Source organism: Euprymna scolopes, chromosome 25, assembly GCF_053919585.1.
Source record: "Euprymna scolopes isolate OS-2025 chromosome 25, ASM5391958v1, whole genome shotgun sequence".
Classification (NCBI taxonomy): domain Eukaryota; kingdom Metazoa; phylum Mollusca; class Cephalopoda; order Sepiida; family Sepiolidae; genus Euprymna; species Euprymna scolopes.
This window is the reverse complement of record NC_136506.1, coordinates 40,632,149-40,659,230: the sequence shown is the minus strand read 5'-3', so window position 1 is coordinate 40,659,230 and position 27,082 is coordinate 40,632,149. Positions and strand designations below refer to the sequence as shown.

Here is a 27,082-nt window from a genome sequence, read left to right as displayed (position 1 = left end):
TCGTGTGTCACTGCAATATGGCCGAAACTCTCTATTTGTCCGCACCGTCCACTGCACCCTAAGTCACCATCCATACGGCCGCCCCTAACCTGCCTCGATTTTGTACTCAAAACCTATACCGGAGACTGACGCACCGGATATAGAGCCAGGGAAACACCCGCTGGGGATGACTGGTGCAAGATTGTTGCGCACTCCGTCTCAGCTCCACTGTTGTCTCCCACCTCCGCGAACTCTCGCACACAGCCTGAGTTTGTCGCGGCAAACTGCTGTTCGTAGCTACGCTTTCTCGTAAGAGGAACCGACAGTCAGAGCTGGCAAGCCAAGTTCCCCGTTTTAGACGGCAACGTGAAAGAAGCTAACTGGGCAGTCTTTTGAGAGCCTCAAATAACGCCGCACGCCCCCTCGGATCGTAACGTCAATGTTCATAAATTTTATCGTACATTTATATTATTATCAAATATAACGAGTTAAATATGAGGTGGGATTTTAGTCCATCGTTTTGGACAATTAATTTATTAGCTTTATTGAATTTATGGGCACATATCATTCAAACACGGCAGCGTTTTAATATATTGTTAAGTTACAGTTTCAGCCATTAGAAAACTGCTTTAACGCTTAAACGTTTCAACGCTCAACTATTGTCGACACAAATTACAAAATAATATTACAGATCACCACAAATTACAAAAACATATTACATATCACCACAAATTACAAAAAAAAATTACAGATCACCACAAATTACAAGCAATTATTACAGATCACCACACATTACAAAAAACATTACAGATCACCACAAATTACAAAAATATTACAGATCACCACAAATTAAAAAAAATATTACAGATCACCACAAATTACAAACAATTATTATAGATCACCATCTCAGCTATATTGTGAAAAATATCAGTAAAGTAAAACAACAGTTATTATGAATTTACTGGTGTCAAAAATTGTAATAAAACGTAAGGCGGTGAGCGACGTTTTTGTGACTGGTTTCCATTACAATCACGTAGCTATAGTGAGTACTGTTTCTCCCAATTCATTGCTCTCGCGAAAATAGAAGTAACAAGTGAAACAGAGAGGATGAAAGCATGAAAGAGAACCAAATGGGGAGGATTTTATTGATAGAAGACGAGTGTCGTACATTTTTATTACATATATACATTTTATGTTCAGTGGGGCAAAAAAAGAGACTAAAATTAAAGAAAGAACAGGTGAATTTATTGGAAGCCTGGACAAATGATGGATTACAATAGAAAAATGCTGGCAAGAAAGGTTAAGTTTAAACATGGGAAAATAACGGCTTACTTGTTGAAATTGGAAAAGAAAAGGACGAGATATTCTAGTCACACATATAAATTTATAAATTAAAATATTGCAGCATTAAATATACGTTTTGAAATTCAATTTATAACATAATATTATGAATTTTCAATGCTGCAATATTTTAAGTTATAAATTTATGATATGCTTTGCTGGAATATCTTGTCTTTTTCTTTTCCAGTTTTAACTACTTGTTCTTTACTTTTCCATGTTTAATGTTATATTACTTTTCCATGTTTAATGTTATATCGCTTTTCATGCTAACATTTTTCTATTGTAATATGGGCATGGGAAATATGAAAATATAGTCCAAGGCTTTTGCGGTAATTGTGTATTTGAAACATATAACCGCAAGGTGAAATCATTGCAGCCTTTTTTATCGGGTTGTTTATAACTATATGGTAACGCCAAGGAGTAAAAAAATTGTGAACTTTGAATCCTGCCCATGGCACGATAACACGTTAATCTAACCTACACATGATCTTATGTATAACCTCATTAAATGGGGGTAAATAAAAACAATATACTCATTTTCAGCTGTAACTATGTTATATATACTATTTTTGACCGATATTGGAGATGTTAGAGCCAAGAAATATCGTTACATAATAAAACACTTTTAATTCTATTAACACAAAACAAGCATATTGGCACTTAGATAAAGCTACTGGCATAAGCGCAAGCTTTATAGGAGCATGTTCATGTTCCGTTTATTCTCCTCTAGGATCCTCCGACCACTCCGTCGTATCAGTTAAGATGAAAACGAAATGTAAGAAGCCCCCATACGTACCCCTCCACCGTATTTTATACCGATACTCTATGGCTGACTGGGATAGCTTCCGAACATTAATATCTGATTTACCTCTGCACTCCATGTTTAAAAGGGAAGTGTCCTCTATAGTATCAGATCTGACCGAATGGTTACTTGTAGGCATATACCAATTCATACCATCTAAAAAATACCAACAAAAACCTAACAGCCAGCCATGGTTCTCTCCATAATGTGCTGCTGCTATCGAGCACAAAAATCACTTTTTTCCATAGCTACCAACGTAATAGATGCACTGAGACTAAAGCTGTTTTCAGGTCTGCCAGCAACCACTGTAAAAGAGTAATAAAAAATACAAGAGCTATATGCCCAGTCTGTTAAATCCAAGGTAGCTTATCAGCGGCTTGGATCCCACCAGTTTTGGCAAATAACAAACATGATCCTAAACAGAAGTGTGCGTTCTATCCCAACCATTATCAATGGACCAGAGGTCATCTCGTCAGCGTCAGACAAGGCCAAACTATTTGCAAAGAACTTTGCAGCTAATTCTACCCTATGCGACGAAGGCCATCAACTCCCCATATTTCCTTCTATAACACAGAACACGCTAGGTAACATACAAATATCCGTGCATGAGGTCGCCAAGCTAATCAAGAACCTAGATTCCAGTAAAGCAACTGGCCCTGATGGCATCCCAATTATAGTGTTAAAAAAGCTTCAACCAGAACTTGCTCCCATACTTACGAAACTATTTAAGCGCTGCCTTAAGGAGAAGTGCTTTCCAACTCCCTGGAAGACCTCATCAGTTTGCTCTGTATTTAAGAATTCAGGTGATAAGTAATCTCCCTCTCAATACAAATCTATAAGTCTCCTGTGTGTTATGAGTAAGTTTCTGGAATCCATATTAAATAGAGAAATAGTCAACCACCTCAGCAGGAATAAGCTTCTTAGTGACACGCAATATGGTTTCCGCTCTGCAAGATCTACCGCAAATGTGCTGACGGTTATATCCCACAGGATTAGTAAATATCTTGACAAAGGCTTCCTTTCTAGGGCAATTGCTCTTGACATATCAAAGGCCTTCGACATAAGGGTCTACTTCACAAGATTTCCAGCTACGGTATAACTGGAAATGTTTTCTCAATCATTACATCATTTCTCTCCGATAGGCTCATAAGAATAGTGGTAGATGGACAAAAATCGGAGGCCTGCAATATAAATGCTGGAGTCCCTCAGGGGTCAATCCTGGGCTCAACTCTCTTCCTGATCTACATCAATGACCTCCCTAAACACATACTTAAATCATTCGTTGACATCTATGGTTATGACACGACCATCTACGGCAACACATCAAAGGGTGTAAATGACAAAGTTCTCTCTGATTCTCTCTCCTCTGATCTCGAGCGCGTGGTTCAGTGGGGGGGAGATGTGGCTGGTTACCTTTAATGCATCCAAAACCAAACTCCTATCCTTACATCATCAACGATCTGATCCCCATCTGGCATCAATTGTGATGGATGGCTCTCGCCTGGGTGAGACCCCGTGTTTTGACAAGCTTCTGGGTTTGACCTTTACTCCTGATCTGAAATGGAACACTTACATCAAGTATGTTGCCAAGGTCGCTTGAAAGATGGTGGGATCCTTCTACCGCTCCAGAAGATATCTCACTACTGATGCAATTCTATATCTATATAAAAGCCAAGTACGTCCAAGGATGGAATACTGTTGCCATATCTGGGCAGGAGCTGCTAAAATCAGCCTATCCAGCCTTGACAGAGTACAAAATAGACTTCGTGGCTTAGTGGGGGATGCCCTTTTCTCTACCCTGCAACCTCTCTCCCACAGAAGAGACGTTGCGAGCCTGTCCTTGTTTTATCATTATTTCCATGGCAGACGCTTGTCTGAACTCCAATCTCTGGTCCCCCCTCGCCAATCTCTCACGAAAAACACCCGTCTAGCTGAATCCACTGAGAAAAATTTCCCTCACTCTATATCTGTGCCTAAATCAAAACGCGGATTCCATGAACAAAGCTTCTTTCTTAGAACTGCACGCCTGTGGAACTCTGTTACGTCTACTTGCTTCCCTCCAGACTACAACTTGGATGTCTTCAAGTCCAATGTTAACAAATTCCTAATGAACCGCCCCCTTAAGTAAACACTTCAGCAAATCTCCTCACTTACGTTATGTACTTGCAATAACCCTTATCTCTGAGTGGCTTCCGGGCATTGATAAGTGGTGATCACTGTGTAAAAAAAAAAGTATACTTAGTAGAGAGATGTGAGTCAAGATGTTTGTTCAGATTACATTCAAATGTTTGCACGTTGCTTCAGTCAGGAAAACAAAAAAGAGGGAAAATAGACAAAATGCAAGATTTTCTGGAAAGATGCTAATAGATGAGAAACATAAAGATACATCTATAAATAAAGGATAGGACTTAATATTTATTTTTCTATAGACAGTTGCATATTACCGTGTTATTTTTGTAGACGTTATTCTATGTTTCCACATGCATTGTGTTAATGGTTGTATAAATAAGAATTATAACGTAATTGAAATTAATTTGTTGTGTGTGTTCTAGATCTTCTTTTGAGAACATTAAAATATGAATATTTGTACTATAGATGCTTATAATAAATTACTTCACTCTATTTTCATTAGCAAATTTTCATGTATTTACGTAAAAAAATAAATGCATTAACAATTAACACGATGTATAAACAAGTTCTCTTTTACCCTAGAACATAATATTTGATAATTATTTTCATCTATTGATATGTTATTTTTCTTTAGAATTTTTATCATGATAAAAAAATCATTAGCACTTTATATAATTTCATTTTAACGACTGTCTCAGTATAGGTTTTGGCCATCTAATATTTTTGTGAACCGTATGATTTTTTTTCGTGGAAATCGTTCTAAACAAGCCATTAAACTGCTGTATGTATAAAGATTCTACCAAAAATCAAGTATCTAGCCAAAGAGATATTTTAGATTGATAGTTTCTGGCCCAGAAAGTAAGAATTCTAGACTAAATACACGTTGTAGAGTAAGAAAACACACGATTTCATTTCTATATCATGTAATTGTTGAATCCATAGTTCTGCGATAATCTGTAGATAATGTTAGTACATACGCTCTTTTAAAAGAATTTAAAGATTAGTATATTTAGCGTCAAATGCAGTTGAGGTAGTCCTTAATTCGCAATACGAATTATGCTGGTTATTGGATCTTAAAAACCATGATCAAACCCTTTACAACTTTATTTCATATATGAGGGATTTTTTTCTGTTTTAATGGAATGGTTCTTCTTGCAGAATTCGTTAAGTATCATAATTTAACGCTCATTTTTAACGATCCCTGCCTCTCCAATATCGTTCTGCAGATGAAATCTTTCGATTATTGTATATTTCAAAATAGCGAATCACTGATATATGCCTAAGAATTCATTATAATCTGAAGGACTTACTGTGGAGCGTGATATCGGTACAACTGAGTTATTGTTGTTAACATGGTTTGCAAGAAGGAAATTAATGAACAGCAAGTTAGAAATGTGAATTTTAATGATAACAACTTCTACCTGAATGATCCTGAAGGCATATTTTACCCTGAGAAATTTAAAATAATGTCGTTTGTATATGCTTATTTACAACAGAGACCAAGTATTATAATATATCTATCTATTTCACTTCTCGCTAGGTGAAAAGTGTTTATGGTTATAATGAACTTCTATCCTGCCATCCCGGGTTGAACGAGAGATCCCTTTAAAGTGAAAAAATGCTATTTTTCACTTGCACGTGTTTGTTAATTTTTGTCTTAATAGCGTGTTCCTCGATTCTAAACCGAAATTTATATCTCTAGCCGTTCTTTCTTTCTTCTGTTGACATGTCGAAAATTGCTATGAGACTATTTGGTCTCTCAGGTTTCTTTTCTTTTTCTGTCAGGTAGCAGAAATAATATGAAAAAAATTAAAACAACAAACAGGCATATTTATTTGGCTCCGTTTATTTCTACCACGATGTATATTAAACCAAGATGTAAATCCCTGAACATTGAATCAAAAACCCCAAACGAGAGGAAAATTAATCGTATCCTAATTTTCTTGTAGTTCTATCCGTGAAGTAATATTTAACATTACCATACTGAAGTTCGTATAAAATTTCCCAATCGTGTGACTTTACCTTTACTCTACTTTCACGCGAAAAATACTGGTCGTGTTGAAATATTGTAATACATTGCTTTTATTGCCCTTAAATTATTGCAATTTGCTAATTCTGTCGCCTACTACTTAATATAACACGGCTGTGGTTTCAAAATATCCGGGGAAATGCGTTAATGCGACTTGCAATGAAATAATGAAGAGGTTTGTAATTTGCGGAGTATTTCGAATATTAGCCACTTTTAAGCAGAATATTAATTAGCTAGATGGCGACATTCATTTGCACATGAAAACAACAACTTAAATATAGACTAGTTGAACCTGACAGGATGTTGAATGTTTGGAAGCTGATAATGGATAGTGTAGGTGTGATTTTACAGTGATCATTGTAATGGTGTTAAAGAAGAATCAAATATCGATTTTCGAAATCAGTTTCTTTTTTCTCTTTTCGATTTGGATCTTTTCCCTCTTTGTGGAAACTTGATTTCAGCATATTAAAAACCGACATTGGAACTTATCTTTCCCTGTTAGAAACTAAACTAAATAGAATAGTTAACAGTAAATTAATTTCAATTAGAATGTATAGTAAAATCAGACAGGAAAATTTCGAACAATTGCTATTAGCACTTCCACTGGTTCTACTTTCTATTGTTACTCGTTAAATTTCATCGTTTTGAACGAATTTAGATGACTGATTTAATTAACGTTTTCCAAGTAATGCTCTTTCATTAATTTATTTATTGCGAACTATTATCCTCACCTTACTTAGTTGTTGTTTCACGACCTTTCGGCCAACTATTACTCTGGCCTTCTTCAGGTGGTAACCGGGAGGGGATAAGACCCCCCCAATCTCCCAACTGCATTCTCAGCAATTACTGCCTTCGATAGTTGTTGTCGTCTCACAAAGTTTTTGGCCAAGTAAGTCTCTGACCGGTTTTGGATACCGCTATCTTCAGAGAATTCTCACTTAAAACCGTCGAGATTCAACGCCTCTATTTACTCCGCCAACAATACTGAATAATGAATTAATATTAAATAATATATAATGTTCTTTTATTTTATTTTTCAGAGCATTGGACTTCCGCAGCCAGCCGGCCATACTTGACACTTCTAATGTATTCCAGCGTTACCATTTTGACGATGCTCAGTCACTGGTGAAGCGTTTTATGTCTGTCAAAGAAGCTAGATTGCTTGTGAGAGTGAATGTCTGCCTTTGTATTCGCACTATCGTGTGTGTATGCAAAGTTTCACGTGCGTCTGCAGGCGTGCACTTATCGTGTGCGCGTGTGTACTTAGCATGCTTTGGTACGCGTATGTGTGTGTGTATGAATGTGAGGGGACTATCTGTTTAGCCTAGTAACCGGATGTTTGTTTATACGATTGATGTTGGGTTGGGGTAGGGAGTATCTAATTTGTTATTTTTTTTTTAAATATTTTTATTTTGCTTGTTTACTAATTTGAATGACTGATGTCATAACGGATACACGGAGTGGGAGCGCGTGCGTATGACTGGATATACATATGAGGAGCGAGTGTTAGAGCAATAAATAAAAACTACGAACTTTTAGTATGTGCGCGAGAGAAGAGGTGCAGGCGTATGCAATGCCTGCACAGGCGAACACCTGTCATGAATGAGATGCTATGGAAGATGTAATCACAAATAAATAAATGGAAAAAAAGGAGAAAAATTAATAAATAATAAAAATAAAAATAAAAAGAATTTCTTTTTTTTCTTCGGAAAATGTTTACATTGCGAAAATGTATTGTATCAATCAGAAAAAAAAATGGAGAACACATTTTCAAATAATAATAATAATTTTAATGCTGTTCAAATGATATTAATAATATAAAAAAAATATTCAGTTCAGCTGAATTCCAATGCTTACCTAAACCCCTTCTATCTGTTTATGTCCCAATCCCCTGAAAAAATACACCAACATCATACACTCGTTCCCACTTCTACCAACCATATCATTTCTCACCCACTCTGCAATATCACTTCGGAGAGTTATCGTTTTTACTCTCATACAAAATACACAAAGTAACAAAAGAGACAATACACATATTACACAAAAAGTAAAATAACAAAAAATTAAAATATTTTCAAGTCACAATGAAAAAAATGATATTTCACTTGCACTGATCTGAGGATTGTAAACCGTGTGGCAGTTCTGTATGTCATTGTCCAGACATCAGGATAAATTTATTGACAGTTTGCCATCTTGGAATACCACATTAGGAATAAACCAATTTACAACTGACGGCGATAGATTGACACAAGTATATATATATATAGTTATATATATATATATATATATATATATATGTGTATGTATATATATATGTATATATATATACATGTATATGTATGTATATATGTGTATATGTATGTCTGTCTGTATATATAAATGTACACATGCATATATATGTACACACATACACGTATTTGTAAACATATGTATGTATATAGACACACTAGTATAAGTATACGTATATAATTTAAATATGTGTTTTACATTAGGAGTTTTATGCCACTATATTATTATTTTATGCTAAGATTTTCTTGGGTTATCTGATATTGTACGTGTATTAATTTCAGCTTGTGGTTTTCATTTCTTTATCTACTGTCCCATAGACGAAGTTATTTATATATCGATGTGAATCGCGTAATACATAAGCACCTACCGAAATCACACACACACACATTCGCACACACACACACACACACATATATATATATATATATATATATATATATATATATATATATATATATACCCCTGCCAGAATTATATTCAAATCGATATTTTGTTTTAACTCCAAGAGTTCTCAATGAATGTTTGTGAAATTTAGCATGCTATATGGCTACACTAACACAACGCAGATCTGAAATTTTAAGTTAATCTGCACAGTAATAAACAAGTGGCAGCTATTTTGGCGGTTTGTATTTTTTTTCAGCGCTCCAACTTTATCTGGAAACCAATGCTAAAATATGGTCAAGTGCTAAAAGATCATCGAAATATTGATTATTATAGGAATGTGTAAATTGAGAACACCAAGAATAAAATAACGAACAACTTCAATATGGTTTCATAGTACAATCAATATCTTATATAATTGTAATTTTTATTGACACGAGCAAAAAACCTTTGATCCATTGCAGATGCTAAAATTTCGATTTCATCTGATGAAATGTCTTTGGTAGCAGTCAGAATAGTATTCCAGAGGTCATCTTTTGAGTTGTATTGCCTTCCACCGGAGTAAATATTTTGGTTCAAGATGCAGCACAGATTTTCGATGGTATTTAAATCTGGAGAACAAGCTGGCCCTCGCATTATTTTCCCATGTCTGGCAAAAACACTCTCCAAATATTCAGTGGTTATTCTAACAGAATGAGACGGTGCATTATCATGCATTAATACCATCTTTTTTCTGAATGCCAAATCCTTCTTCTTGTGCCATGGTTCCAAGTGTTCCTTAATAAAGTCAATGTAGAGTTTGGCGGTAGTTTTCACCCGACCTGCAACTCTGAATTGTCCTACCAGTTCATTGCCAATGATTGTAGCCCAGAACATCACACCACAACCTCCTTGACCCCTGATCCCTTGGAAACGTAGACGCTCATTTTTGTACCATCCACTTGTTTGCTAGTTTCAAGTGCGAACTTCTCTCTTGATCTTGCTCATTGTTCGACGTGACAGGTATGCTTTCTTACGAATTTTCCCTTTGTCAGAACGTTCGTTGCAAAGCTGAGGGTTAGTACAACATTTTTGGATTGTACGATGATCACAGTGTAATTGTTTGGCGATTTCTTATTATGGAGCATGTTTATGGAACAGTTTAAACTGCTCAGCTTGACTTAAAGCACCGTTACGTCCCATCTTGTACATGAACTTGACACGCTGAAAAATAGCTGCAAGTAACCAAAATGGCTGCCGTTTGCTTGCTCAGATCAGCTTAAAAATTTATATCTGCGCATGGGTTAGTGTTGCCGTATTACGTGCGAAGTCTCACGAATTTTCATTAAAAACTTTCGGAGTTAGAACAAAAATATCGATTTGCATATAATTCTGGCACGCGGTGTATATATCAATATATGTTAAATACAAACATACACGTATATATATATATATATATATATATATATATATATATATATATATATATATATATATATATGTGTGTGTGTGTGTGTGTGTGTGTGTGTGTGTGTGTGTGTTAAATAATAAAAATAAATAACAGTTTAAGAGCAATGTTAATATTTCTTAAACTGTCATTTATTTTTTTATTTTTTCACGGTGCAGTAAAAAAGGTAATCCGCAATAAAAAATCCCGATAAACACTCGGTGTCCGTTTTATTATATCAGATGAATCATACGTTTTAAGAACGTCGAATTTTAACGGACAGAAATTTGTACCTCACTTTTCACTTTGCTGCTTTTCGATGTACTCAGTGTTCAAGTTATATTTCATTTGGTGTTCTCATATGAATCTTTCTTTAAAAAACACAGTTCCATTGACAAAAATATTGTTCCCGATACATTTCATAATTTATATTTTATGACATGCTATATAATAGACAACCAATATGGTAGTTTAGTTTCTCCCATTATTTTACAAATGCGCGGTGTAGTCAGATATGCTAGATTCACGCTATTGTCAATCAAATAGGTATTTGTGCTGCGAGATTATAGCGCACATATCTATATGTAAGAGTGAACCAAGATGCTATTTTTGCATTATTCGAGATTGTAATGGCGACAACGTGACGCTTATATTTTTCTACCACACCGTAAATTTACAATTTCTCTTTACAAGAGAAACTGGTATTGTATTGGTAATCTAGTGTATTTCTCGTGACAATTCTTGTTTTTTTCTTGCGTTATTGAGCTGCGGGTATTTATTTTCCGAAAACAGTAATCGCACATCCGCTCCCACACAAACACTCACACACGTATACACGCACACACATATACATATTCAGCTACATGTTATAAGATTTACAATCGTCGAATTTGGCTTTGCGAAATAATATTTTCTGTTTCAAAACTTATTTTAATAGTTCCATACTAAAAATAAGACGGATGAATATATGTAAAATAAGAGAATAAGAATGTGTATATATATATATATATATATATATATATATATATATATATATATATATATGTATATATATATATACGTGAACGTACTTAAGACAGCATTCTTTTAATTAATGTTCTCGCTTCTTTATTCTGTTTTCTGGATTAGGCCAGAATCGCAGAACAAAAAAGCATGGATGATAATATTACCTATTGCTCTGAAACGAATTATTCGATTGAGCAGTGTACAATTGGACCATTAACAATTAATATAATTTTCAGTATAATATATGTATATATATATGCATATATATGTATATATATATATATATATATATATATATATAATGAGAACAGAGTTGTAAAGTAGAATTTTATATAAAAAAAAAATATTATTCAGCAGAATATTCCAATGGTGGGTAATCCGCTGAGTCTCAAAGAACGCTATTTTTTCTCATCAGGGTCACAGAACTTAAAAAAAAGATGTAAGTATGTAAAACAGTTCATGTGGATAGTTCATTTAAAGTTCAATGTTACAATAAAAAATAATCGTATTAACGTGACTGTCATACTGTTCCGCTATGTTATTTCACAGTTTATATTTCCTCTGATGAGATGAAAGAGCATTCTTTGAAATTCCGTGGGTTAAGGAACACCTACCTTTTGAGTATTCTGCCGAGTAATAAACACTTTTTGTAAAAGCCCACTTTACAGCTGTGTTCCATATATTATTTACTTTAAGCTCTACTACACTGCAGGTATTGAGCGTTTGCATTTGCTTGAAATTAGTATAGAAATAACTATATTTATATTTCGGTTTGGAATTTGCTTGTTCTTGATTAGTAAATTCCTCCTCATAAGCTTTTCTGTCTATATATATATATATATATATATATATATATATATATATATATATATATATATATATATGCACATATTAAGTTATGAAAAGTTTTATTGGAACTAAGCTACGGAAAATTTTCTGCGTGCGAGTACTCGTCAGGATCCGTCATATTGTATAAATAGTCTGGCAGACCCTCACGAGGACACTTATATAATTTAGAAAAAATAACGGTAGAATATATTGAGTTTTTTTTAATATTTACTGTAAATTGTTTCTTTGTTGGTCATCGTTAATTAGTATTCATTATGCTCTGTATGTTTCACAGTGTTTGCAGATATAATTGATTTTATAATCTACCCCTAAAATAAGTAAAACTCATCGTTAAGGCACAGTAAAAATCCAGTGAAAATAAAATTGTTTAATGCTCAAATAAAAAAGCATGTATCAAGTCTTAATTGAGAAGTGTATACTTTAAATTAATAAAGATCAACTTCAAATTATATAAGGTCAACTCCAAATTTAAACGATCAACTATTAAAAGAATTGAAGAAACAATAGACAAAACTGAATTTTAATTAAATCATTATTACTTTTTGCATGTATATTCTGATATAATTTGACGTCCACTGTTGGTTAATTTGAAGTTGAGCTTAGTTTAATTTAAAGTTCAAATTTGTTAATTTAAAATTCAAGAGGTGTAATAAAATTTTAATTTTCAATTCAGTTTTGTCGATTTGTATTTCTAACCTTTTTGGTGTGCAGTTTAAAATTTGCACATTTGTAACGATTGTTTTTTTTTTAAATTTTGATTTGATTATTTTTCATTTTTATTTGAGATTTAAAACATTTATATTTGTTTTAATGAGTGTGATATTCATGTTTTTTTCATTAATACGAAATAAACAGCTATATTCAGTATTTTAATAAGAAGACCAATCTATTGAAGTACAAGTTTTTACACATAAACAGAGCAAACATATTGCATGCACATACAGTCCACAAATTTGTTACAAAATTTGCTAGAATGGCCTTCAACTTTTCAGATTATGCCCTCTAAAACGGCATTTAAAAAACGCCAATAAAAAGAACTTATTCTTAAGAATTGTTTAAAGATAATAGTTTATGATGTGCATTTTTGGACTACGTTTTTTTTATTTTTAATGTAATTATTAAAATATTATGTTTAAAGTAACCTCCAATCTTTTTTAATTGCGTTTTCCCGGACTTAATGCGCAACGAATACTCCTTCTAAGTAATAATCAATTCTTATTGACAGATTGTTCAATCGCCACAATCAAATTAAACCTGCCTCTAGTCACGACCGTGAAAACAAAGAAAATATTACTTCTATATATTTAGTAAAACGCCTAATTCAAAATTCTGTAAAGATTCGAGAATTCGACATATAGATTTCAGAGTTTGGCAAGACGGACCCGAAGAATTTTGCATGGACTGGCAAATTGTTAAAATAGCGTGAAAAATGAGAAAAGTAGTCCGAAAATAACGTTTGTTTTTGTTTTTATTTTGTTTAACGGATAAGGCACTAGGTAAATTCAGTTGTAAGTGACAATTTTCTTGGAATTTGATTCTTCAATCCTCTTTGCGAAGGATGACAAGAATACAATTACTGATTATTAAAGATTTCTACTTAGTCACGGCTAATGGAACTAGAGCATGTGTTAAAGGAAGGGTTTCGTTCGCAATTCTATGCAAAGTCGACAAAAAATTCTTGGGTTCAACAAATAACACACAGAAGTTACACTGAGATGAGAACAGCAGTCCGATTCATATAATCATATTTCTAATAAAACTGGTAAGATTTTGAAGGGAGAAAACATACACATAAAAATTGCACAGCTGTTTAGACCGTTTGACTGTATTTTTTATTGCTGTATCTTAATGTAAGAGACATATGCAGAAATATCGCTCTGTTTCATTAGAAATGTAATTTTATATTAAACAACTTATAAATAAAATAGTCTTTATAAATAAAATCATTTACAGATAAATTCCACATTAACAAGATCAACATTCCAGGTTGTTAGAACATCAAAGTTCAGCTTTATTTCCACAGGTCTTCTTACATATATACCATATAATGCAACTTGTTGACTCCTGGCCATTTATAGTTTAAAGAACCCCCGCGCCAGAAAATCCTCTTATTGACAGTTATGTGAATTAGTATATCGCCATATCCTTGCAAGAGATTAGTAGTCACATTGTTCACCTGAAATATGTTTGAACGTGCCACACAAATCCTTTCTACAAACACTTTTCAATATATAGTGCATTTTTTTCTTTGCCTTAAAATGCACCAGTTTATCAAACAGATCGATTTGTAATCATACTGTCTTATTTCTGTACTTCTGTGTCAAGAGACGTTTTTTAATCTTCAACGGCATTATTAAAACGTTGCTTCGGCATCTATCATGGCGATTACGAAGTTGAAATTTCATCTGAAATAATTTCACATATAAGATCCAGCAATTTTTATTATAAACTTATATCCAACGGAACACATTTGATGCCGCCTGCTTCTATTTAACACGTCAGAGTCTGTTGGAGAAGAGGGGTGGTTAGTGTAAAACATTACCAATTTACATTAAAGATTTTTCTTTAAAATAATCCTGGAAGATATGTTTATAGTCAGCTAGGGGAGTCATAATTTTTGACGTAGCGCTACCGGAAGCGGTGACAAGGCTAAACAGTCCTTTTGCTTTTTTACTCTCCTGCCTATGCATCATATGTGCATGTAATCCTCCTTATATTTTTTCAATCGTTCATTTTATTTAATAATCAATAAATTGTTTTTGATCTTATTTTGATTCAGAATTATTGGAGATATTTTAAAGAATTATTGAAAACACTGTTTGCGCTATTTTTATTGAAATATTTTCAAAAATTCTGTTGCAAACGACATTACAATTTGTTCAATAATTCCATTTATTTTGATTTTAATAATTTGATTTTCTACTTTCATAAATAGTTATTATATAAATATGAATAAGAACTTTTATTTTTAAAATAAAAAAAAATATCATGTTCTTTATACTATTTCCTTAACGTATATTTCTTATAAATTAAAAGAAAATAATGATTTTTAAATTTTGGTTATTAAAAGATGGAAAAAAACATGTTATTTTATATGTATGATCTTGTTAATTTTTATTGTATACTTTCCAATAAGTTCATTTTGCGATATTATATTTCAGTAAATTGTTTCACAATAAAAATGCTTCAAAATAATAGAGCATGGAACTGGTTTACCGTGTCATTGTTTCCATTAGCGCTACATCCGAAATTAAGAAGTTGACTGTAACACGAACTTTCAGATCGCATACTTTGTATAAGAAACACGGTTGACTCAATGAGAATCCAAAGTGTACAAATATGAGCTAAGCGTCGTGGCTATTTTTCTTTTCGTGGGAGTAAATGTCCCGCTTAAGAACACACCCTTTTAAAGCCTAGCAAAATATTTACCTGCCTTTTGATTTTCTGTATTTTTTGGAAATCGAAGGATACAACTTAAAATAGAGCAATACGAAATAATACGAAGGAGTAAATTTACTTTACTCCTTCGTATAAACCAGATAGACTTATATGGACTTGCTCGACAAATGAGTATTGCCTTGTATGTTCATTAGATTAATGTGGTCATTGAATGAAGGGCATAAGCTCCTTAACGCGGCCAATAAAAATGTTTGACTTTAAATTAAATCAAACAATATTCAAGATATTTAATAAAAATCCTTCAGCGTATAAAAACACCAGAACATTATATTAAATATAGAACAAGGTTTATTTAAAAAAAAATCCTTAGAGAATTACATCGTACTAAGCATGGCAGTCTGTTAAACACCTCTATCAATACATATTGATCCGTTTTATGTTAATGAACACACAATTTCGAAGCGTACTCTCATGCCCTATATATTGTAAAAGAATCCATTGAGCATATATTATTACATATATTATGTTATACTCTCATAACCGTGTGAAAATTTCTCTTTAGCAAAAAAAAATTAAAAAAATAGAAATAAAGAAATACCCTTGTTCTTAAGTGCATACGGCACAGAAATAGCATCCACTGGTAAAGTATGAACTTTGAAAATGCATTACCGACTTCTCTGAAACGAGTTATTCTACTGAGCTATTGAAGTTTGAGTCTAAAAATCAAGTCATTTTTGGCGCTGCAAATATAATGGTTAGTGCTTTTCTCAAGTATGCTTCACGCGTAATTGTCAATGTAATTGCAATCCAGCGAGGTGAACGAGGAATGTTAGGACTAGTGAGATCATGCTTGTATGGCGGTGTCAACGCAATCTCCTCAGCACCGAAATTCAGTCGAAGTTCAAGTTAAAGTTCAGTTGAGGATTTGAGGGGGCATACATTTGAGACCAAAAAAGATTGCAGCAATTGATATTCATGCGCGGGGGGAGAATTCTGCTGAACACTATTAAGGCAAACAGCTGTAACTTCTGTGTGCTGTGACATCGGTCTTGAGTAAGATCTAACATAGTCTCGGTTGACTGAATTTTTATTCTTGCTAAATGATTGCTTTGCATTTGTGAATAATTTCTCCGGAGCAATGGCGGTAAGTAATTAACTTTTGCAGTTATTGTATTCAAAATTTCAACGCGACGTCATTTTTTTTAACGCGTTACTTTTCTTCTGTTTTTCATGTCGCACTCTTTGGAGTTGAAAATGAATCAATAGTAAACATTGATCATTAATAAATAAAATAGGCCCAGTTAAACCTTAACTTAATAAATAAAATAGGTCCAGTGAAACCTTAACTTAAAGTGTGTTTTACAGTCATGGAAATTTATATTTAAGCATATTTCTACCAAACAAACCTGTAGTTCTTTTTTCGAAATATACAAATTCGACATTTACAATTTATATACACCTCTCAGGGGTGAGGGGGGCTTTTTACGGTCGTAACACACGCTTAAATATGATATTTCAATTTGTCAAAATGTCGTATATACAGAACTTCCCAGAAGTAATGTTTTTTTTTTAACTTGAATAAATGTGTTTTAAAAATATACTCACCACATTTGGAATGTAGATGTATTTGTCATATGATAATTTTTGTTTAAATACTGAGTTTCATTAGATTACTCATAATCACGTTTATTTACACTATAGTAAAACGTTTCTACAAAAGTGTATTTTAATTATGAAAAAAGGATGTTCTTTAAGACACCCCAATATTCTTTATCACATTATTTTACCTTAACTAACATATGTTCCATTATATTATTAAGCATTTCTAGGTAATAGCACTATTTTGAGTTTCAGTATTCTTTTTCAATTCAACAAATGTGTTAGGTTTAATTTGGCAAACCCTTTTGTCGAGGTCACCCAACAAGAAAAAGTATGGACTTGTCAGATCTGGTGACTGAGAAGCCAAGTTAAATTCGCAACCACACGATATTATTCGGTTTTCCAAAATGTTCTGTAACAGTTATATATATATATATATATATATATATATATATATATATATATATGTATGTATATATATATATATATATATATATATATATGTATGTATATATATATATATATATATATATATATATATATATATATATATATATATATATATGGTTTAGGTAATATTAGTAAAAATTATTGGACAGGGTTATACCGATGTTAAATATCTTAAATCGAACTTAAGCTTTGGATTTCTTCTGGTGATGTTAAATACTGTTTCGAAAAGCTCTAACACTAACAGTACATATATATTGTTGTATATTTACCCATATTAATCAGTTATAACTCCTGAACTTTTCAAAAGGCAATAAAATTAGCAGTTAATTTAACAGGTAAACAGATATAACAAATAAGTAACAGAAATCATAAAACCTTCGGAAAAAAAACTTCAATAAGATAGCACAATGCCTTATGGGCAAGAAAGGATAGAGAAAACCAATTTGATGTTGCGATGGGATTTCCGGACTATGTGTAAATACGGACTAATTAGGTCTGTTCACACTGCAAAAAGGATAAATAAAATAATACCTGGCTATATAGACATGATGAATTATTTTTATTTGATCCAAGCCATCGAATAATAGTAAAAACTAGAATGAAATTAAAATATTCGTTTATGAACTGAAATTAGAAATAGCCTTATTCTACAATTGTAATTTTATCAATATAACCCTAAGCTTTAATAAGAACAATCGTATAACAAACAAAACCAAACACTATGCAATATAAACTTAAATCTAACTATCTAAAAAGTATAAAAATCAGTTATCGCTCAGTATATCGAAAAGAATATCCAGGATATCACAAAACGAGAATAAATTCGATAAGAAAAAAAGCTACTGTAACAAAACATTAACTAGATGAGGACTTTTAGGAAATTTAAAATGCATAAAGGAAGTTGATAATGGATATAGTAGGATGAAATACACGATATCAAATAACATACCGCTGACGAGAAAGAGAAATACAGGGTATAAACATAGGTATAAAAATAAAGACACAATAAATAAAAAAAATGAAATTAAAAAGGATAAACAAGCATATGATAATAATGGCCTGTACCCTAATAAACAAAGTTTCAGACAGCATAGATATATCACTCTCCCTTGATACTAGCGCACAAATACATGTATTTTATGACTTCAATGTCCACCACAGTAACTGGCTAGGATTCTCTCATCACACAGACGTAGCTGGTAGCACAATACATAGCTACTCTATATGCCATTCCCTATCTCAGTTGGTTACATTTCCGACACGTTTCCCAGACCAGCAAGATCAACATGCCTCACTTCTAGATTTCTTTCTGACAACGTTTCCCGATGACTGTACAACAAATGCCCACAGCCCACACGGGAATGCTGATAACGCTGTGATAATGGTAGAAATAAGCCTAAATTCTCGACCTAAAACTGAAGACCCACTACTCAAAACAACGAGGTATTACAAAAAGGCTGATTGGGAAGCCATCAGGGAACTCACCAGAGATGCCCCAATGGCAAAATATCTTTACTCTTCCAGCGGAGCAGTGTGCAAATGAGATCACTGAATGGTTCAAAACTGCAATTGAAGCACATGTTCCCGCACGGACATTCTATAGCAAACCCCACTCTCCACAATGGTTTACTTCTGCTTGTGCAGCTGTCATTTGTCAAAGGCAGCATGCGTACCGCAGAGTCAACCGACATAAGTCCAGCTCAAATAAACAGAAGTTTATAGAAGCTAGAAATAATGTAAGAGAGTGATAGAGACAGCTAAGACAGATTAGTCTGAAATCATCAGAAAACGCATCGAAGCACAGAAACTAGGAACCTGGGATTTTTGGAAAATCTACAACAGCGTAGTAAATAATGGATAGTCAACTATTCCCCCACTATCAAACAATCATGAGGTTGCTTGCACGCCAACTGACAAGGATAATCTGCTTGCCAGTCAGTTTTCCTCAAACTCCACACTGAACTCGGTACACCACTATCTCCCTGATTTTCCTCTGCGAACAGACGCCAGACTAGACGATTTGAAAATCACCCCTTCTCAGGTACATGCTGTAATAACAAAAACCAGACACCTCAAAAGCATGTGAACCAGATCTCATCCCGCCTGTGCTATTAAAAAAATGCTCTGCCGAGGTTGCTCCAGTTCTGTCCAAACTTTACAATAACTGCATTATCGAATCTTGCCTTCCCGACTGCTGGAAAACCGCCTCTGTGGTATCAGTCTTCAAGAATTCTGGTGAAAGAATTGACCCACTAAATAATCGCCCCATTAGCCTCCTCCTCCTTTTCGCCAAAATATTTGAGTCCTCAGTTAATCAAGCCCTAGTCCAGCACCTAACAGCTGCTAAACTCCTGACTGACAAACAATATGGATTCAGGCAAGCCCGTTCAACAGCAGATATCTTAACTGTAGTTTCTGAATGTATATACCGTTCATTGAGCAAAACAGGGGAGGGTAGAGCGGTAGCCCTTGATATATCTAAGGCTTTTGACAGTGTATGGCACGATGGTCTTCTAAGGAAAATTACCTCATATGGAATCACTGGAAGAATTCATAATGTAATTAAATCCTTCTTAAGTAAAAGTTGTCCTCGACGGTCGCACATCTAAACAATATGATATAAATGCGGGAGTACCTCAGGGGTCTATCCTTGGACCTCTATTATTCCTGATATTCATAAATGACCTCCCTCATAAAATTGTTTCGGAGATGGGTATATTTGCCGATGACACCACTCTCTATAACAGATATGAGGGGAAAACAAATGAACACATATCAAAGGAAATGGCAGAAACACTAGAGGATTACCTCCAATCTGTAGTGAAATGGGGACAAAAATGGGTGGTCACATTCAATGCTGCTAAGACTGAGCTTGTTTTCTTTCAATAACTACAAGAAACCTTCTCTACCACCAATAGCAATGGCCAAGAACACATTGTTTGAACGTAGTTCTTTTAAACTCCTCGGCCTAACGTATACAGGGAATATGAACTGGAATAGATACATTGAGAGCATTGCCAAGGCTGCTGCAAAGTAGGTTGGCTCCCTCTACGTGCTAGAAAACTTCTTACGCCTGACCGTATCCTATACCTCTATAAGGCCACCATTCGCCCATGTGTGGAGTGTTGTTGTCACATCTGGGCTGGTTCATCTGCTGCTGGTCTCTCGCTCCTGGACAGGGTTCAAAAGAGAGTCGCCAACCTGATAGGTCCTGAACTGTCATCAAGGCTTCAGCCTCTGTCCCATCGACGAAATGTTGCATTCCTCTGCCTGTTCTACTAATTCTTTAATGGTGAATGCTCTGACGAATTGCAAACACGTGTACCTCCCCTATGTAACTACCCCTGACAAACCCGACAAGCTACTAAGTCTCATCCCTTTTACAGTAGAGATCCCTAGGTTCATGAAAGCCTTTTACTCCAATAGTTTCTTCCCCAGAACTGCGGGTCTTTGGAACTCCCTTCCGGGATTCTGCTTTCCCAACTGAACTGATATGCAGAATTTCAAGTGTAATGTTGACAAACAATTTTCTACTCATCTCTCTTCATAATGACCCCGCTAATTAAGTCCCTGATAGTAGCCCCCTGCTTCAAAGTTGCATTGTGCCTTGTTTTGGGTGATAATTGAATAACAAAATGCAATTATGAAGAAAAGTAAAAGACGCATAAACAAAATCTGGTATAATTTATCTTTCATTGAAAATATACAAAACATTATTCCTAAAGAATTTTAGCAAATAATTTATAAGAACTTCTGAGAAAATAGATATAGCAAATAAATTATAAGAACACAAGTTTATTTTCATTCAAAATCGCTGCAAATTTAGGTTAAATTGTTATAAGTTCAATAATAGTTGGATAGGATCAGGACAATTAAATATTAAGAAAAATATAATTGAAAAATACCGAACGAAAGATTTTCAATGTTTTTGCTTTTTGTTTAAATAAAGGGTACGCACTAAATAATTTATTATCAGAACATATAATATATTACAATTCGATTGTCATATGACCCTCTTTGGAAAAAGGGGGCGGCAGTAGCATATTTTTCTTTTCAAAATCAGGTAAACATTATTGAGGGCACGCCATAAAAGCTCGTATGTTTCTGAGAACAGAGAGAACAAAACAATTTGGTTATTTTCAACTTTCATAATTACTAATTGATGACAAATTCACAAGATGTTCCCATTATTTTTTCTACCCCCTGTATATATATATATATATATATATATATATATATATATATATATATATATATATATATATATATATGAATATGCATTTATATATATATATATATATATATATATATATGAATATGTATATTTATATATGTATATGAATATGTATATATTTATACATATAGACTTGTATATATTTATATATGTATGCATATATATATATATATATATATATATATATATATATATATATATATATATATAAAATGAATAAAAATAAAATAAAATTCCAGCGATGGTTGACATTGTGTTGTTTTAAAAAAGAAAAACAGAATGAATTTATAAATTGGTGGTCAACGTTTCGTCCCTATTACATTTAATATCCTGAGGAGGTCCCTGCTATAGGGGCGAAACGTTGATCACTATTTTATAAATTCATTCGGTGTTTCTTGTTTCAAAACAACACATATATATATATATATATATATATATATATATATATATATATATATATATATATATATATTTATATACATACACATTTATATATGCATACGAAGTGGCGCAATCTATAAAATAAAAACGTGTTGGTGCTTGCTCCGCTAATTTCATTTACATATATTATTATATGTTAGTTGTTTTGTCGATATGTGAATATCGGGGGGGGGGGTCAGATAAACGATGCCAAAAAGAAATCACAGTTGATTTTTATAATATAGTACGTAAAGGTTTCTTTATTACCTGTTTTAAACCTGAGCCGCCTGTCTGCCTTGTTATTTTCTGTTTTGCTCTCACGCGATGGCCTTGAATTGGATACGTACGTTTAATTTAGAAAGCAATAACTATATAATGTACATTGTATTTGTTTAAAAAAAATTAGGAAGTTTTATGAATTGGTAATCATTTTTTATATAAGATCAGCTTAATATATACTCTTAAGAAATGAACGAATGACACGTAGTAATCACGAGAGAAATGAGGTTCATAAGAATGATAAGCGTGTAATATTTTTTATTGGCAATTTTGTGGCCAGGATGAGAGGGTCTGACCAGAATCTGGCCATAATTAGTATATTAATTTGTCGCAACATTAACAGCAGAAACTTGGGGATAATTATTAATCAGACCATGAACGATATTATTAGGTGTCCTTAATGAAATATGCAGAGTAACCTCTAGGTATATATTATATTAAAGACTAATGTGTTGAATTTAGCAGAGAAGCAATTCACTGGTACGGTATTCAATTTGATGACGTAAAAAGAAGCTCATTTCATGGAAGTTTCATTTCGATATTTTGTACACACAGAAATAAGGAAAATATGTGTTTCTATTGGACTATTCAGACCGATTATGCCTGGAAAAGGATTCAGCGTGAGAAACAATAGCATTTAGGCCGCTATTTAAGCTTTTATTAACATATGAATCGCGTGCAGAGAAAGAATATTTACTGTTCTGTGAGCAAGTGTTAATAGAGAATTGAAGTGATAACCCCAGTGTGTTGTGACATTGGTTTGTGTTCTGTAAAGATAAGGAATATTGCTCCTCTACATCAACTCATGTAAGTAAACCTGTGAATATCGTAGAGTATTTTATCAAGAGTAATGAACTTGAGTAATAGAATGATCCTGCAACTCTTTCAGAAAAAACATGAGTTTTGATGTGAGTTTTACATTTTAGATCCGGCGTATATATACCTTATAAGCTTGCCAATGGCAATGATCTTTTTTAAGGTAAAATCAATTTAATTCAACCGGGGAAAAGCGAAGATCAAAACACGATAAGAAAAGTAAATAATAGTTAATTAAAAATAAACACACGCATGATATAAAAGAGCCATTATTTGAACAACAATCGTTCTTAAACTTCTACGAAATAGATTTGAGTCTCATTGATAGATTTCGTCTGACTCATTATCAAATTAGTGAGATAATTGGAGAATATCTTTAAAATAATTGCGTAAAAGATGGATTATTTTGGCAACATTGCGTGTAAGCAATGTCATTTTTACGACTTATCATCAAAAACTGAAGTTATAAACCAATCAGCAAGGAAAGATCGAGAAAACTTTGCAAGATGGTATTTATTTGCTCCCCCACTGAGCAAATTAGGCACAAGGCCGTTTTTAATGTGAGGTAAAAACCAGCTCCCCTAAAAGGGGTCACTCTGGTTACCAAAAATAATAATTGTCCCAGTATAGAGGGTTTCCCCTCCATTGACTGGTACAAATTATCTTAAGTGCAGCATCTGCCGGAACAGATGGTGTTTATTTGCTCCCCCACTGAGCAAATTAGGCACAAGGCCGTTTTTAATGTGAGGTAAAAACCAGCTCCCCTAAAAGTAGGCAAAAAGGGGGCACTCTGGTTACCAAAAATAATAAATGTCCCAGTATAGAGGGTTTCCCCTCCATTGATTGGTACAAATTATCTTAAGTGCAGCATCTGCCGGAACAGATGGTATTTATTTGCTCCCCCACCGAGCAAATTAGGCACAAGACCAATGTTTAATGTGAGGAGTGAAGGGAGGGGGAAGGGAAAAAAGGGGACCAGCTCCCGAGAGGCGGGAAATGGGAGCTGGTTAAAGGTCAGGCATGTGGGGTTGCCCCCACATCTGGTCTTTGCTAGTCATAGCTAGTCATAGCTAGTCATAGCTTGCAGTATCTGCCGGAACAGATGGTATTTATTTGCTCCCCCACTGAGCAAATTAGGCACAAGGCCGTTTTTAATGTAAGGTAAAAACCAGCTCCCCTAAAAGGGGTCACTCTGGTTACCAAAAATAATAATTGTCCCAGTATAGAGGGTTTCCCCTCCATTGACTGGTACAAATTATCTTAAGTGCAGTATCTGCCGGAACAGATGGTATTTATTTGCTCCCCCACTGAGCAAATTAGGCACAAGGCCGTTTTTAATGTGAGGTAAAAACCAGCTCCCCTAAAAGGGGTCACTCTGGTTACCAAAAATAATAATTGTCCCAGTATAGAGGGTTTTTATTTAAATGCTGCCCACATCAGCATTATGTAGCACAAGGCCGGAAAGTGGGAACCCCGCAGGCTCCCCTAAAGGAGGGGCACTCCTGCAATTTTAAAAATTGCCTGAGTAACCCCGTCGGCATTCCCCGGTCGGGGCGCCTCAGGCAGCAAGAAATAAACTTGCCCCACCGGAAAGCCCGGTGGCAAGGCCTGGGAGGGTGGACCTCCTAGGTATTACCCAGGCGGTTCCCAGTATAGAGGGTTTCCCCTCCATTGACTGGTACAAATTATCTTAAGTGCAGTATCTGCCGGAACAGATGGTGTTTATTTGCTCCCCCACCGAGCAAATTAGGCACAAGGCCGTTTTTAATGTGAGGTTAAAACCAGCTCCCCTAAAAGTAGGCAAAAAGGGGGCACTCTGGTTACCAAAAATAATAATTGTCCCAGTATAGAGGGTTTCCCCTCCATTGACTGGCACACACCATCTTAAGTGCAGTATCTGCCGGAACAGATGGTATTTATTTGCTCCCCCACCGAGCAAATTAGGCACAAGGCCGATTTTTAATGTGAGGAGTGAAGGGGAAATGGGGACCAACTCCCCGGGGAGTAGGGGAGTTGGATAGTGACAATTGGTATGAAGGGTTGCCCCTACATTGACCAAGGTCTTATATGTGCGGTTGCCCACACATATGGTCTTTGCTTGCAGTATCTGCCGGAACAGATGGTATTTATTTGCTCCCCCACCGAGCAAATTAGGCACAAGGCCAATTTTTAATGTGAGGAGTGAAGGGAGGGAGAAGGGAAAAAGGGGACCAGCTCCCGAGAGGTGGGAAATGGGAGCTGGTTAAAGGTCAGACATGTGGGGTTGCCCCCACATCTGGTCTTTGCTAGTCATAGCTAGTCCTAGCTAGTCATAGCTTGCAGTATCTGCCGGAACAGATGGTGTTTATTTGCTCCCCCACTGAGCAAATTAGGCACAAGGCCGTTTTTAATGTGAGGTAAAAACCAGCTCCCCTAAAAGTAGGCAAAAAGGGGGCACTCTGGTTACCAAAAATAATAATTGTCCCAGTATAGAGGGTTTCCCCTCCATTGACTGGTACAAATTATCTTAAGTGCAGCATCTGCCGGAACAGATACTACACTTTGATCTTGACCAGAAGGCCAAGCGCAAATGGACCGTTTATATATATACAGGGGATAGACAAAATAACATCGCGTGAGAGAAAACTTTGCAAGATAGTCTATAGCTTGCAAGTTTGTTGATCGAACATTCGTGCTAACGCCTCTCAAAATCGTTCAAGATATTCAATGCAATAAGCTTCGGATTTAAACCCACGTCGATAGATAGATGTATTTGCAATATTACTGTCAGTATACAAACTGTTGATTTTAAGGGGAAAAAACATTTCATTTTGTGAAGTAGATATTATTTTTCAGAAGTGACTGACAATTTTTTGGTTTATCACGATTTCAAGCAATTTCTTCGTGAAAGACTGGAGATCAAATTTTACTGAGCTGCAAAGAACGTATATCCACTAATATTTAATCGAGATGCAAACTGTTAATAAAGATTGAGGAAGCTTTCAAGAATAATGACAAGTAGTACCTAGATTATATAGACTAAGTAACTAAGATATTATCAATACTTTATTGGCATTAAAGTTCTTAAAGTCTTTACTAGAATTGCATACCCTATCAGAAGTGTTTATAAGGGGCTTAGTAACGAGGGAAAAGGTAAGAAGTCCGTGCAATGAAATAAACGCCACGTTGTTGTTTTTTTTTGTTTTTTTTTTATATAAATTTTGATATTTTCGGATGCTGAAAATATTATTTTATTCACAACTCTTGGGCCGACAGTTATCATCAACTGCATCTGTTAATTGTTTTCTATTTTTGTTTAATTATTTAATCCCAGTTTTTCGTTTTAGGTTTGAGATATGCGTTTTCCAGAATTTGCATGCTGATAGTGTTACGAAAATTTGAAATTAATACTATCCATTTCGTTTTAAATCAATTAGCTATTAATTTATGAAACCAACACATTCTAGATTGAAATATTATGGTACCTGGTCCCTTTTAAATATTTTAATGAATACGTTTTGATAGGTGAAAAATGCCAGCAATAAATACAGCAGATATATCGAAAGCGACCCAGGATATTTTTTTCTAAAAATAGTGTTCTGTGCGATTAAAGAGGTAATAGGCTCTGAATTTTCACCGGAAATCCATTACAGTTGGTACTAGAAATAAACATTT

General features: G+C 34.3%; 1 protein-coding gene across 2 annotated transcripts in view; it reads left to right on the top strand.

Moving 5' to 3' along the window:
- Positions 1-12,899, top strand: part of LOC145247339 (uncharacterized) — a 421,480-nt gene extending 408,581 nt beyond the window's left edge. For both annotated transcript variants that reach the window (XM_080109003.1, XM_080109002.1), the window contains exon 7: positions 7,322-12,899. In XM_080109003.1, the coding sequence (XP_079965129.1) occupies positions 7,322-7,410 (89 nt within the window). In that variant the 3' untranslated portion in view covers positions 7,411-12,899. The remainder of the gene's footprint in view (positions 1-7,321) is intronic.
- The last annotated feature ends 14,183 nt before the right edge of the window (positions 12,900-27,082 follow it).